At 41.9% G+C, this 16,159-nt stretch overlaps 1 protein-coding gene across 1 annotated transcript in view; it reads right to left on the bottom strand.

The window, feature by feature from the left end:
- The window catches only part of LOC131243219 (F-box/LRR-repeat protein 10), a 50,790-nt gene extending 35,018 nt beyond the window's left edge, over nt 1–15,772 (bottom strand). The window contains exons 1-2 of the mRNA XM_058242405.1: nt 15,438–15,772; nt 14,188–14,393 (exon numbers count right to left, since the gene is read on the bottom strand). Of these exons, the coding sequence (XP_058098388.1) occupies nt 14,188–14,393; nt 15,438–15,635 (404 nt within the window). The 5' untranslated portion in view covers nt 15,636–15,772. The remainder of the gene's footprint in view (nt 1–14,187; nt 14,394–15,437) is intronic.
- Between the last annotated feature and the right edge of the window lie 387 nt (nt 15,773–16,159).

The following is a 16,159-nucleotide window of genomic DNA, read 5'->3' as shown; positions in this document are numbered from 1 at the left end:
TTTTCCATGTTTCTATGTTGCGGAAGTGTGGGTCAGATGTGGTTCCAGTGATAGATTGGTTGTCGTTGGAGGATGCTTCTTACATTAAGCAGTTGGTTTGTATCCTTAAGTAGAAGTAGGTCCTCCAACCCAAGGTCATTCCTTTGGTGAAGGTTCAGTGGGGTCACCACAACGTAGATGAGGCGTTTTGGGAGCCAGAGGTTGAGATTCGCAAGCATTATCCCCATCTTTTCAATGTTTGATTGTATTTGTTACGTTGTTATATAGTGATGTGACTCCCTTCTTTGGTTCATTTTGATTGCCTTGGATTTATGGTATAAATTTCGAGGAAGAATTTTTTTTTAGGAGGTTCGAGTTGTAAGACCCGTAACCTTGTGAGACCGACCATATGCTTCGTTTTCAGTGCCGGCATGTTCCATGCGGACCACATCGGCAAGCTTTGATCGCAACTCTATTTCAGTACCGCAATTAGAGCTCTACACGAGTCGAGTTAGCTTGTTAGCTCGCTCGGATCGACTCTGAAAAGCTCAACTCGACTCGGATTGAAATTGTGTTCAAACCGAGTCGAGCCATTTTTTATGAGTTCGAAATAGTTCGAGTCGAGTCCAAGCTGGACCTAGCTCGACTCGGTATTGAGCTCGACTCGACTTGACTCGGATCGAGTTTTCCTAATATATATAAGTTTTTTTAAAAAAAAAACCCTTCCCTTTACTTACTTCATTTCAGTTCGCTTGAATCCCCGACGACCCAGACCCTAACCCTAACCCGTTCGTTCGCCCAACCCTAACCTAGCGTCCCAGCCAGCCCCCAAATCACCCATCGGCCATCGGCCATCTCCCCATTTCGCCCAAATCGGCCAGCAACCCTTAATCCCTAACCTGTTTGCCGCCTCTCGGCCATCCGTTCGCCCAAATAGCATCGTCCGTCCGTTCGCCCAAATCTCCTAGCGAATACTCTACTTCCAGTGTCTATTCGGACGAGCAACATGTGAAAGTGAGTCCTCCCTCCCCTCTCCATTTTTTTCCGGCGAGTAGTGTCCGTCTGACCAGCGACAACTGGTCGGGTGGCTCTGGTACAGTCGGACGAACCAGCTCAAACTGGACCGAGCTATTGGCCAGCCGAGCACGAGCTATTGTTCCAAGCTCGAAGGCCAAGCCGAGCCAAGCACGAGCTGAGACTCAAGCTGTCCAAGTCGAGCATGAGGTGGGCAAAGCATGGCTCAACTAGACTCGTGTACACCTCTAACTGCAATGACCCTCGACTTGTACCTTGGTAACCGCATAGGCGTTGTGATTCCAATGCGGCACGGCACGCCCCATTTCGACACCCAAATTAGAAGTTGCAGTTTTTGGTGCAATCTGAGGTGGGCTACCCAATGCACGCGTGGCACGGGCCCCACTTGAACAAATCTCAAGGTAGTCTAATCACATCCCATCAATCCATCACCACCTAACCCTATCACCTTTTTCCATTCCCCATGTAAGAGAAGCTCTAAGAGTCAACGCTCATCATTCCTCTTATTTTTTTCTCTTGTCTGCCCACTCTCCCTTTTCCAAAATCCCCTGCCTATCCCAAGTTCTCTACATCAAAAAGCCTTCCTACGTTTGAACCGTATCATTCCCTTTTTTTTTTTGCTAAAATTTAAGGGGAGAGAGAGAGAGAGAGAGAGAGAGAGAGAGAGAGAGAGAGCTTAAAAGATTAGAGAGTGTGGAGAGATATCTAGAGAAAAGAGAGGTTGAGAGGGAGATTAGCGCATGAGGGAGGGTTGGAGGAGTTTAGGGGAGGAGCTTGACCATCCAAGCCGTTTAATCAACGATTCGACCATTCATCATCATTGTGAGTGGAAGGGAGGACAAACTCTCATTTTCCTTATTTTCTTTCATTTTTCATGGGCCCACAAGGGTGGGACCCACTTTGTCTATGTGATAGTTTAGTGTGGAGGGGCCCATCCAAGGGCTCGATCTTTCCTTGCTCCTTTCCTTTCTCTTTCTTTTTGTTAATGTTGTGGCCCATTGTGGGGCCCACAGGTGGGACATGCTATAAGACAACATGCCCCACACATTGTCATAGCGTGGACCACCTTGTGTGGCCCGCCGTGACATTTATTTGCCATTCAACTTGTTTATGAGACCACACAAATCTGGGTGATGGGATTGTGCAAATATCAAATTGACTCAAGCTTTTCGGGCCCACCTTGGCATGGCCAAGCTGGTGGATGGAGTGGATCACCCGCATGTGGACCAAACCAGTGTCTGGGACGCTTGAAGTCCAGCGTCAAGATGCCTTGGGCAAACACGTGAGTGGGGAGTCCACTCATGGGACCCAACATGATGTATGTGTATGATCCACATCAGCCACTTGTTAGAACAGACTATTTTAGGGATAGGGCCCAAATCTAAACCAGATCTTGCGTGGGCCACACCATAGAAAATAGTGGTGATGATGACACCCACCGTTGAAACTTTCTAAGGCAATTGTGATGTTTGTGTGTTTAGTGGAACCCATCCAAGATTTGGACTCCTTGGGTCCATGGGGAGCTGGTTGACAAGATGGACGGAGCAGATTACCTAAGTGTGGGCCTCATTAAATACAAAACAAAAAAATAAAAATAAAAAATAAAAAATAAAAAAATAATAAGAAAGAAAGAAAGAAAGAAAGAAAAAGAGAAGAAAAACCATAAAAAGGGAGTTTACGTGCATGGGCATTGCTGCCCAGCGACACAAGGGGTGGAAGCCCTCCTTGAGCGTGAAATGGGGTCCCACGAGATGTATGGGTTTAATCCACACCGTTCATCTGTTTCACAATATCATTTTATGCCTTGGCCCCAACGATTAGTCAGATTCGAATCTCATGTGGGCCGCACTATAGGAAACAGTGGGGGCAATGGTAATTTTGTCAAAACTTTCTAAGGCCCACCGTGATGTGTGTATGCCATCAAAACTAACCATGTCTAACTCTCTAGGTCCACAACAAGTTGGTTGACCCGATGGATGGAGCGGATTATCCCAGTGTGGGCCCCATTCAGCAATACATATATATATATATATATATATATATATATCTATATAACAAACAAAAAAAATTGTGTGAGCAGCGTCGAGAGGACGTCGCTGCCCATCCACGCGGCGGGCCATCATGGGGTTATTCAAAGCTCTAGTGGATCACACCACTGAGGTCGTGGGGCATGATAATGCACACCATTGAAACCTTTCTTGAGCCTATAATAATGTTTACTCGCCCTCCAACCATTTGGGCCCACCAAGTGATGAGGCTCGTTATGATGTTCACTTGTGATCCAATTGGTTGGCTTATGTGGGGACTACTTTGATGTACGTTTTGGGTCCACAAATATTAGAGCACATTGAGATATTTACTTGTAATCCAATGTGGTCGTGGACCCATTTAGGTGCGCAAAATCCACCTTAATATGCGCGTGGCCACGGGCCTACCCTCGATGTACGTGTGGCCATGGGCCCACCTTTTGATATGAGTTGTGGTCGCACCATGGCTTTCCTTGGCATATGTATTAGAGACGCACCGTCCCACAATGGGACCCGCTCTTGAAGTGTGTAGGGCCTGCGGTTTGGTTTCACAACATGCTTACGTTGAACTAATCTTTGACATGTTCTTACAAGTTGTGGGCCACCCTCATGGGCCTTGCTTGGGGATGGTTGTAGGGCCCACTTTGATATCCGCTTCGGGCCTACCATGATTGTTTGTGGACCCTACAATCACCACCCCGTTTAGATGCAGATAGTAGCATGTTTTGGCAGCTCGTGTGTGGGCTTGTTAAGTGGGCCCATTACTTGAAAGCCCACTCAAGTGTAGCTCTCTGGGGCTCGTTAGACTTGGCTTCCATCTAGGTTCCACCTGTTGTAAGTGATGCATTTCCCCTATCATGTAGTGCGATGTTTTACATAGTGTTTTTAGTAGCGCTGTAGCGTAGTGTAGCATGGCAAAAACGCTACGTAGCGTATGCAAGTAGCGTAATTTCCTAGTAGTAAAAGCTACAGGGTATATAGCGTAAGCTATAGTGCATGTAGCGTACGCTACATATAGCGGATAGCGTAAGCTACTTGAAATCTCATTTTTTTTTTGTGTTTTTTTCTACTTTAGTTTAACACCTATTTTAAAATGGTAATGACTTACCTATGACACATGGCACTACATTAAACTAATCCGGACCATCCAAATTGTGGTCCATATTGTAGATAGAGCACCTACATCAATCTGGACCATCCAAATTGTAGTCTATATCATGAATTTGTGGTGTTTCAATAAATTAATAAATAAAAGAAGTCACACTTAGAGATGTTTAAAGGCAGAGAGAGAGAGAGAGAGAGAGAGAGAGAGAGAGAGAGATTTTGCATGGAAATAGGTGGTTGATGATCCAGATTCATAGTCTAGAACTGATAGAAATTATGCATTTTGTAAAGCTTATCATATTTTTTATTATTTTAATTAAAAATATTATGGATAGTGTAGCTTATGCTACACATTATGCAGCTTACGCTATACGCCATAGAGGGCCAAACGCCACGTTATACGCTACACATTATTTAAAACACTAGTTTTACATGGGTGTTGGTACAACACTTCGTTGATGATTCACGTGAAGTTACTATAATGATTTGTACGTGGTTTACGCTTATGATTGCTATAGCACTTTACGTTGATATGGTGCTTTCTTCATATTGACGAGACACTTATTTTATATTAGAGGTAACATTGCTCTTACATGCAAGTTAGCATTGCTTTATATTGATTTTTGGCTTGCCCATGCGCAGCAAGGCTGCATTGACGACCCTACAACTTGGGGGCATTTTCAGGGGACCTATATGACATGGGGCCACTCGGCTTGTACTTACGGCTTGCATGACTCGGATGATGTACTCATGCATTCATGAGTTGCATGATGCATTTTGTATCCACACCCCAACGACATTAGGGTTGTGGCTACCACAGGATCATCGTGGTTGGCAGCTTGTGTATGGACATCGAAAATTTGGTTACGTTTGGTGGGCACGTAAAATGTCCCTGGGTGAAAGTCCCTAAACCCCATAGGCCACAAGATGCTCCAGCATCAAGACCGAGTAGATAACATGAGCGCCCGAGTGCAAAATACCATTAGGTTGCGTCTCCCCACTGTGTCGAGGTCGGTTGGAAGGGGGTGTGACCTTATCCGCCCGAGTGAAGGGGGCTATAAGCTAGGTTAAGTCTAACCAGCTCGTAAAATGGGTCCGCTATTGGTGAGCTAAGTAGGGATTGACATACCACTGACGAGGCGAATAGTGAAGTCTCTTCCACTCGTTGGGTCATGCGCGTAATGGGGCAGCAGGCCAGTGTCAGTGTACTAGACCTCGATGATTCCAAATGGAAACCATACTGAGATGTGGATTAGACATCAGGATTGGCATGTTGCATTACATCCTCAGCATATGACATTTAACCCTATAGGCCTCTGCATCGCATAGCCTGTGTATAACTGATAGTATTTATGGACTTGCCAGTTTGGCCCTCCATCATTCTGCTTACTCGGACATTTGTATGCTTGGCACATGTATTGCACACACACGCACGCACTCTCTAAGCTTTGCAGTAAGCTTACACACGTTATTTACATGCAGGTTATGATTGACTGCAACAGCATTGAGTCAAGAGCATATGCCTGATCTTTTGGACTTTTATTATATTATGTATTTTCCTTCTAGTACTGTACTCGAACTGATATTATAGTGGAAATGTGATGATGTCCTTAGTTTTGGTAGACTTGTAGTTATGCTTATGTGCAAAAAAAAAAAGAACCCTGAAAATTCTCCTTGTGGAATCCCAAGATCGAAACCTAGCTTATGGGAGTTGGGAGCAAAAAAATAGAGTACTACAGAGGCTATCACTGCCGGATTCAGAGCTCAAGAATTCTGTAAGCCTGTTCACCGAGTTTGGGGCGTGACTGATAGGGTTGGAAAAAGATGAAATAATTTAGAATAGGCCATTTCACTAAAAAGAAATTGTGTAATTAATTAGACCAACTACATTGCCCGACATGCCATTTCCATACAATTATGGTTTCCCTAATCGCAGACATACCGGCAATAGGGAATCCCTATGATCCTAACTCCTGCCACCTCTTCATCTTGTGAAACATCACCTTCTTGGAGCGTGACCCTTTCTTTTCGACTAATCTGTCTATTTAGGAAATAAAGAGACTCGAGTTCCTCTTGGTTGTGAATATCTGAAAAAGACAAACTAGCCTCGTGAATATCTTTGCTTCGGAACAAAATAATTAAAATTAAGCTCGGTTAATTGGAATGTGTCCTTCTCCACATAGGAGATCTTGCAATTGAGAAGATCCACTGACCTAAAACAAAGACTGCCACAGAGAAACACCAATAGTCCAACATGAGTCCCCAAAATTACCACCCCCTTTTGAGTAAAAAGCCACTAGAAGTGCCCGCCCAACAGAGGTCGTTATCCGATAAAGGGGTGACCTCCGTAAAAGATATAGTAAATAGTGATATAGTTTTTTTTTTTCAAAAGAATAACTAGTGATATAGTTTAGCAGGACTGCCTTGATCCATCATGTAGGAACAAGGTCCAAACTTCTCAATCTATTAGGATGCCTTAGTTGTATGCATCACTATAGCTGCACAAGCTGCACTTGACACCTATTATAGCAATAAACGACTTGTCTTGCAATGACCTTATCTTGGATTCATAAGACTTCTATCGAGACATCTCTAGGGGTAGAGAACCCGTAGTTGTCTTAGTTGTGCTACCAGAGGCTGTGAAGAAGTTAGAATAAGAGAGCACTCATCTTGGTGTGACTTACAGGACCAGGGGTTTGCCCAGCTCGGGTTCAAGCCTCCAGTCAAGCCCAACTTTGTGGCGCAGGCCAAGAAACTACCCTACTGAAGCAAAGAAGATTTGTTGAGGAAGCCGGTTTTCTTCCTTTGACTAGAGGTTAGATAAAGAAAATGCTAGCTAAAGTAGAGAGCTAGTTGCCTCCCTTCCACCACTAGGGAGTGAAGAGGGAGAGGTGCAAAATGGAATACGAGGGAGGAAGAGGCTGACTAGCTATTAGCTGCAGAGCTAAGTGGGTAATGAAATAGAGCCACTTTGGGGTTCCCTATGAGGCATGGAATGGCGCCACTACGAAGAAGTTCCAAGAGTTATGAAGGAAGCTTCGCGCTCATATTGGTCATGGGTTGAGAACGGGAGTTAAACTTAATGAGATTTAATTTCTCATTGTTCCTCAATAGCTCAATGGTAGAGCGATTGGTTGGGCCCATTGTTTTAAGTATCGAAGATATCGACCGATATATCCCACGATATATCTTGCATCCCACCTATGCGATACGAAACACACGAGTAGTGGGATATATCCCACATGTTCAATCTGGCAAGCATTTTCAATTTTCGATCATTTTTTCTTATAAACCATGTTAAATCAGTGTTAAATTGTTACAAATCCATGATTTTCATGTTTTGCATGCAAAATCATGGATTGAAGCTTTGATTTCGAGATCTGGAGGAGATGGGCCGAGTTGCAAAAAATTGAAAAAAAAAAAAATCAAAATTTCCCAATTTCTCGCAAATCAGTTGCAATCTTTGTGTCTAAACATAAAATCAAACATGTATGTAACGTGATCTACTAATTCTTCTATTGCTTTTGAATGTATTGCTTGTGTTAAATTGCTTTTGAATATACTTGCATCAATTCAATTAGAAAACACATAGATTAGGACCCCATATAAAGAAAACATATTATGTGCACTAGGTTTTTGTAATGTTTAGATTTATAAGTGTGTATTGATGTCTTTTTTGACAATCATTGAAGTTTCATTGAAAAATTCGACCAATTTCCCAATGTTTACCTATGTTTCCAACAATAGCGATACATTACACGATACAACCGATATATCCCATGCGATAACCGATACGTATCTATATCCCAAGGGTGCGATATGTAACGCAATACCGATATTTTGAACATTGGTTGGGCCTATAGGATGCAGTAGTGGGGAATTTTCCAAATTGGGCAAAAGCCTAATAGAGCAATGCCGCGTGGAGGTAGAAGACCCACGGGCCATGAACTTCCTTTCCCAGAGAAGATTGTTTGCTATATTCTTCCAGTGCCTAGCGTTGCTTAGATGTAGAGATACGCTCGAATTCTGCAGTGATTTCTTGTATCATGTTTTCCTGCATCTTCCAAGCCCTCCTTGATTTCTCAAATGCCACTACCACAAAGAATAGTAGGTTTGTTTACAAGATTTTTGGCTCTGATAACACATCATATAAAGCTGCCTACAACAACCACTTGACTCACTAGGCTGCAGCATCCATGACAACAAAAGCGACGATGCAAACAGGATAAGCAACCTTGTTGTCTTGCAAGTGGGGGTGCGACTTGGGTTTGGGTCATCTCAAACCCAATTGGCCCAAACTGAATTTAGGTTACACAGGGTTGAGGTTTGGTTGAGCTTGGGCTGGAAATCCTCCCGTGTTGGGTTGGGTTAAGGATTCACTCAACTCAGGCAACTCGACCTTCTCTGTGTTACACATAAATATGACTTATGTCTAATATACATTACATAAAGGTCAAATCGATACATTAGGTTGGGTAGCTTGGGTTGGATTGGGTTGGGCCTCAGGTCAACCCTCAATGCAGCCCAACTTACTTGATTTGCACCTCTACCTGCAAGCAACTCAATCAAGGGCAGGCAAGGCTTGCTCGTCATTAACTTAAAAAAGGGCAAGCAAAGCATGTAAAACATGAGAGCAGTACATATGGTTCTCCAGCTTCCATTTTGGACAACATTTTATTTATTTTAAAAATTACAGCATTTGTAGTTCATATACTTCATTTAGATGGAAGTAATGAGAAGCTCACAATAGCTACCGATGAGGCAATCGATAGGGTGAAAAAAGCAATAAGCATGCTCTAAATGGTAACCAAAAGTATTAGCCAATTTGGAAAACTATTGATGACAAGTAGGACATACAATTCTATAAAACACAAAAACATAGCAAGGTAATTTCTTAATCTGAATTTTTCTTATGGAAATCCTAACATCGTCTCTGACAAAGAGGTGAATGAAGGCTTCTTAATTCACCTTTTCCAGAGCAAAGAAACCAGATTAGAATGACCCCCGATGACAATTGTTTGGTGTATCTGATGGATATAGAAAGATCAAACTCTTACGATTCTGATGTTATCAATCAGATGAAAGAATAATGACCGTAATCTTATCCTACATGAGCCCCTTTCTATCCACCCCCACAAAAACAAATAAGTTGGATTTATTTTTTCTTGACCTATCAGATTGCATGGTAAGGCTTGTTCAGATCCCAATATGCAAGATATCATATTTGCAGAATTCTTTACGTGAAAAAGTGGCCAATGCCTATTTGGGAGGGAGATGATGATGAAGTATAAGTTGGTATTAAGAAATTGGATCTGGTGGTTCTCATATGAAGGTGATTGCTTGTGGAAGCAAGTTATCAGTGTTAGGTATGGAATGATGGACAATGGGTGGGAGTCACATTTGTGTCCCAACCATAGAGCTTAGGGGACACGTCTTGAAAATCCAAAAAGAACAAGCACCCACCTACGACAAAGGGGAATGGAATGTCGACCACAGGGCAAGATGATCTTAGAATAGGAGGGTGAGTAACCAGTCAAGTCACGAAACTTAGCCATTTTGGTCAACATAACTGCAAGTGGACTGGGTTTATGTGTTTGAACTGACTGTGACGAAAGTCATTGCTACTTGAACCAAAAATAGGAGGGTGATTACCTCTCTCCTCTCTCTTTTAGAACATACGTTCATCCAATTGTTAGGGACCGATAAGCAAATTTAAAAGTGGAACCAAATGGAATTCCTAAGTCCGATCTCTTTACATCAAGTTAATTGGTAATGATGAGCTCCAAGTCCCTTCTAAAGCCACTGCCTTTCAGAAAATAAAAATTATGAGTTCCATGTCCCTTCCTAAGTGGCATGGAATAGGAATGCCCCCCTGCGTGTCTTTTGTTGAATGGTTAGGTTTGATAAAATACTTAGGACTACCTACATAATTGACTAAAATTAATGTCAAAGGCTATTGTATGTGCCTAAGAGCATAAGCGACTTTGTCCGTTTGCTCAATGAATTTGGTGAAATTTTTTGAAGCTTTTCAAACTGGAGTGGACAATTGATTCAAGCAACTTAGTCCGACTATTATAGAAGGTGATTCAAGCAATGCAATCAGATGGATAAAGTCTGGTTGCTGTCCTCGAGGAATTGCAAATCTTGTCAAGGAATCCCGCGACCTATGCTTGTCCACTTCTGCAATTCTCTCATGTGCATCGATAAGTCAATTCAAAGGCTGATCGGTTGGACAAGGAGGGTGCATCCCGAGAGTTAATTCAGACTGTCTTTGATAATAGTTTTGCATGTTCGCTCATTTCTGTGTTGGGCATAGCTCAGGTGATTCTGTTTGGCATCATGGCTGTTAGGGCCTTCATTAATTTTGTAGCTGTTTTTGGTTTTCCATTTTGTTTTTTCTCTTTTCTATATATATATATATATATATATATATATATATATATAAAGCTCCTAGCCCATTCTTTAAATTTAAAAATTAAAAATAAAAAATAAAAAAAACATTTTGAAGTTTGATCAGAGATAATGGTTGACTCAAGATGAATCAATCTTATGCGAATGAAGATCCAACATTATAGTTGTGAGCTGGTATGATAAATATCTCATTATTCTCTTGGTCTACAAAGATAAATAAAATAATTAAAGAATTCAATTCGTTTAATCTTCCTCGTGGCATTTGAAAAAATAGATTTAAGCATCATGCTAGACCATCAAAAGTTCCCTTTTAGTTATAGGAGTCAATCTCCAGTTTGTCCATGATTTCATTTTCTTTATTCAATCAAGTGCCTTTTTACATTTATCCGTGTCAATTATAGTTTATGATCTTCCTTCCATCTTTGGAGACCGCATCAACTAACTTTTATGTATATGACAGGCTGAGGTCAGAAAATTTGACAACTCTTTTTTTTTTTTTTTTTTCCTTTTTCTGTGTTGGTCTAGGATTTTTATAAATCGTGTTTCACCTTTGCAAGTTGAAATCTTTCTTCTTCTTCTTTTTTTTTTTTCCAAAAATGCCATCAAAACATAGTAACGCTCCTAGACAACTGTGTGTTGTGATCACTCAAATCAATCATATAAATTGAGTCTGGGTGAAACAATTGGATTCCTAGGTGGAACCAAGTAGCTCGAACCATTTGGCACAAAAATAAGCTAAACGAACTATACCTTGTATAAATCCCTTGAAAGATTAGACACTTGCTAGTTTCTTAAAATCCAACACCTATACCTTATATAACTCCCTTCTAGGCCCCTCAAGAGGTTTGCCATCCCTGTTACAATTTCAATCTCACAATCAATTATTGTAAACCACCACCAGAGTTTCAATCACTTTGACAAGTTCTTCCCACTCCAGAGACCTAAAACAATGCTGCAATTAAGATCGATTTGGCAAATTGACTCAAGCCATTGTATGCCCTAAGTTTTAGTTACATGATCCTTCTAACCATAGTGACATGTCTCAATTTTGCCAATTTCTTAGCCCAAAAATTTCTCCAGAGATTTTCAAATTTTGAGGTTTTCCTAGTATTGGGAAATCTCATCAAAATAGAAATATTTAAAAATATTTATTGTACATTGTTAAGAGAAGGTCTCAAGTCCAACCGGTCGGACCTCAAGTTATGGTCCACCTGGTATGATGCAGGAAATGAAATTCAAATATGATGTGCAAGATTTTCAGGCTTTAGATCACACTAGTTCAGAAACAATTACACAAAATTCCACATCCCACACAAAAGTTCAAACACTCAATCAAGGGGAATCTTATGCGGATCCAGGCCTATACATACTAAGGCCGGACAATCAAAATTATAAACCAAACAAGAATCAACTGAGGGTAAATTCATCCACACATGCACAGAAATAATTCCCCCAATCCAAGGGATTCAGAAATTTCAATTCGAGGAACCCTAAGTTTGAAGAAAGGGCATAAAATTGGGGATTTGAATAATTTATGGTAAGGTTTAGGGATTTTGGGTGAAAGAAGGGTGAAAGAGAGGAGAAAGACGAACCAGAGAAGTACAGCACGTATGGACAACAGCAATGGCCCAGACGCACATGCGATTGATTCCGGCCGCACGTGTGTGGGGCCCACTATTCAGAAAAAGGTCAACTTAGCCCTGGTCGGCCAGGGGTGGACTCCAAAACCCTCAAATTTCAGCTCAATCCGATGCACGATTTGTGCGTGGTGCTTAGCCGAAGTTTCAGCCCTCCTCCAAGGCCAGATTCTGGAAATCTGTTGTAGATGGGGAAATGCCTGCAAATATTGATGGATTTGCAGATGGAATGCTTGTAGGAGGAGAAATATGGATGGAAGAAGGTAGAGGTGAATCGAAATAGGTGTGGTTTCACACCACGGTAGTCAGCCCTTCGAGGAAGGGAGGCTTTTGCACCCAATTGAATCTCCACAACTTAAAAATTTAGAGGAGCAGAAAAACACAGCAATTTTATTAATCTTCATTGAAAAAAAAAAGGACTACAAGGGGTGCCTATTTATAATAAAACCCTATACCCCAAAAACTCGCGCCATGTGCGCAACCTATTACTTGGAGACGAAGCAATAAAAAATAACAACTAATAAAAGTAATCTAAACCGTCCATGATATTCCTAATAACAATAATAAGCAAAACTCAAAGTACTAGGTTAATTAGATAGTGGGCCACAATCATGAAAACCCATGGTGGGATTCACATGACTATCAGGTCCACTCCAACGAATCAAAACGCAGTCCTCTAACTAGAAGGCCCTCCCTGGACGTTGTCATCGATCCATATCGATGGTGGGGCCCTCGTCCTCCTTGCGTACATGCATAGGGGGGCGTGCGTGTGCGCGTAATGTCCCCATCATAGTAGATAACATGCGACCTTTTAAGTTAATGCAACATCCAACCCTTCCAATAGATTGGGCCCACCATGAGGACACCTAGTGCAAAAGTCATCCTCGTCTACTCATCAGGTGGGCCATACCATAGAAACAATGTCTAGTTATTGTTAAATAACAAGATACAAGTGTGGTCCACTCAATGACTGGATGTGGCTGATTTTTGTATAAGGAAATTCTCATGGTGGGGCCAACCTATTGGACAGATTGGATGTTGCACACACATGAAAGGTTGGAACTTATCTGATGGGTGGACCATAAATTGTGGTCCAACTAGTTGGACTTGAGACATTCTCCATTATTAAATTCATTTAGTTCAGTATATTTTTATAACAAAATCCCATAATATTTATTGTTTTAGCATTAATATCGTGATAGTATTGCAAAAAAAACAAAAAAGGTGATATTTTCAAATCATCAGAGATTTTGAGAAATGTAAGTGTTTCAAAATCTTGGTGATATTTGTCACACTGCTTCTAACTAGGCTCTTCTCCCACTTCAAATCATGCTTCGAACTCGCATTCCTGCTGCCCCTACCTACCTATATATACTTCAAAACATTTTGAAATAGGTGCTTCCCCATTCTTGCACCCAAATTGTAGCCACTTTGCTTCAAGCAACTAGCTCGAACTTAAATACATCCAATCAATTCCCAATTCACAAAAAATTGATTCCTCAGTTTCCATGAATTCATCGAAATTCAAGTCGCAAAGTATCAGCCACTAATTCCACCTAAACTTTGGTCCAAAAGTCACTTCTTCATTTAAACCAAATTCTGGCCTAAACTTGACCCATAAATCCAAGCCTCAAACAACATCAAGTGAAGATCTAGAGTATTGACCAGAGTAACACCTTTGCTAGTTAGGTAACATGCTCAACCCTTATATTTTAAATTCTATTTTTTCTCTAAATGAGTCAAGCCAGTGTAATTAGCAAATCAATGCCACCAACCAAACATATAGAAGCTATGAAATTAGCAGATTGATGCCATAAATTGAACAAAAGATTTACTGAGACTGCCAGATTTCGAATAATTTCAGAAACAAAAACACTTCATGTTTTTTAAGCTCCTTTCAGTAGGATATATTCAAACTAAAATGAAAACCATCTGTATAAATTCAATAAGACTATCAAAAAAAGAACAAAATCTATCAGGACACAGCTGCAGACCTTAGATCAGCACATTTGCAGCCGACCTCCAAAAGCAGCATCCCACTGAAATTCTCACAGTTGTGAAGGCAGAGCTCATGCAGTGATGGCCTGACCAGATATGTGATCGAGGAGTCATTGAGGCGGCCACAGTCGAGCTTCAGGCTCCGGAGGTTGGGGTTTGGAGGCAACAACGGACGGAGCAGATCGATCGTGGGTGCTATGTCCTGCGGCAGAAAATAGGCTGCTATCTTCAATCTATTTTTCACAATATTTTGAATCATTCTGCAGAAATGATAATGTGAATGTGTGTATGGGGGGAATGATCAAAGAAAGTCGACTCCATGGTTACCCTCGAGTGGAGTTGTGTGGGGGCCTCCAAGAAGTGTGTATGACATCCACTCCATCCATAAAGTGCACTCCCCACAATGTCTGGCCATGATGCTAAACATCAAGCAGATCCAAAACTCCAGGTGTTCCCACCATAGTAAACAACTTAAAATCAGGCCCCAATCCTCCAAATTCAAGTGGCATGGTGCAACTGAGGTTTGGATCGACCTGAATTTTGGGACGGTCCTTCATGCGCCTGATGAATTGGTTGCATGGCATAGATACAACACGGTGGGCCCCACACAGTCTGGACTTTTCCTATGGTGGGCAACCCCCTTATGCGAAGCCCCAGCAACCCTAACCTCTGTGGGGTCCCTCATGATGTCTGTGTTATATCCACTCCGACCATCAGCTGACCCACCTCATATTAGGACATGATCTCCAAAACGAGTAGTGGGGATTGAACACCCACCATTGAAAACTACTAGGGGGGCACAGAAGTACTGTATCAGGCTGATATTTGTGTTCTCCATTCATCCTGGTGGGAATCACCTTATGAACGGATTGGATGACATATAAACTTACTGTGAGCCCCAGGCAGGTTTCAACAGTGGGCGTTTCTATCCCCCATTATTTGCTGTGATGCGACCCACTTCAGGTCTGGATTTGCCTAACTTTTTGGATAATGTCTTAACATTAGCTGAAGAAACTAATGTACGGAGTGGATGTCATACAGACATCGCTGTGAGCCCCCGCAGAGCTTATCGTTACAGGGCTCCCAATAACCCCCGGTTAGAGGAAATTGAGAAAGAAAAAAGAAAAAATATTAAAAAACAAACAAACAAAATTGTTCCGTGTGGTGTTGCCCACCTAAAGTTTTGAATCGGCCAGCATTTCCCGAGTGTATGGATGAATGAATGGATGGATGGGATGAAACTTACGAGGAGATGGAAATCGGGAAGGAAGGAGAGGATGTGAGAGGAGATAGAGTGGAAGGATCTGCAACTGGAAGCGGTGGAACAGAGAGATGGGATGTCTAGCTTCGTTAAGATGGTTGCTATTACAGCAGACGGAAGATGCTGCAACCCTCCGTCTTCCTCCTTACATGCACCGCGTTTCTCCTCATCTCCCTCTTCCATCCTCTCGGTCGCTCTTCAATCCTGCAACTTACTTACTACACGCTATTGGAAAAGGGAAATGGGAAATCCACCTTGGAGAAAATGACAAGGAGACTTTTCCCTTGGAAGTGGTTTCCCTGGTGACAGGAACCAGGGATATCCCTGGTGGGAGGCGCTGCAGGGGATGTATATGTTTTATATTCAGGCCGTCCGTCCGTTTTCGCCAAAGAATTCAGGGACAATGACACTCATTGTTGAAACATTCCTAGGGTTCAGCGTGAATGTTTATTTCGCATCCATCTGTTGAAAGGGAAAACACATATGAGATTGATCCAAAACCTTTTTGGTCCTCTGAGAAGTGTTTAATGTTCAGTGTTCAATTACCGTTTCATGTGAGGTGGTCCACTTGAATTTTAGATCAACTTTATCTTTTGTCCCATTTTCTAAAATGAGCCGGCAAAAGGATGGACAGCGGTCAAAACACATATATAACAGTGGGCCTTACAGAATCTGCCACAGGGATATCGCTTATGTAGGAGCGGATT

The sequence above is a fragment of the Magnolia sinica genome, chromosome 4 (assembly GCF_029962835.1).
Source record: "Magnolia sinica isolate HGM2019 chromosome 4, MsV1, whole genome shotgun sequence".
Classification (NCBI taxonomy): Eukaryota; Viridiplantae; Streptophyta; class Magnoliopsida; order Magnoliales; family Magnoliaceae; genus Magnolia; species Magnolia sinica.
This window is presented reverse-complemented; position numbering and strand designations above follow the sequence as displayed.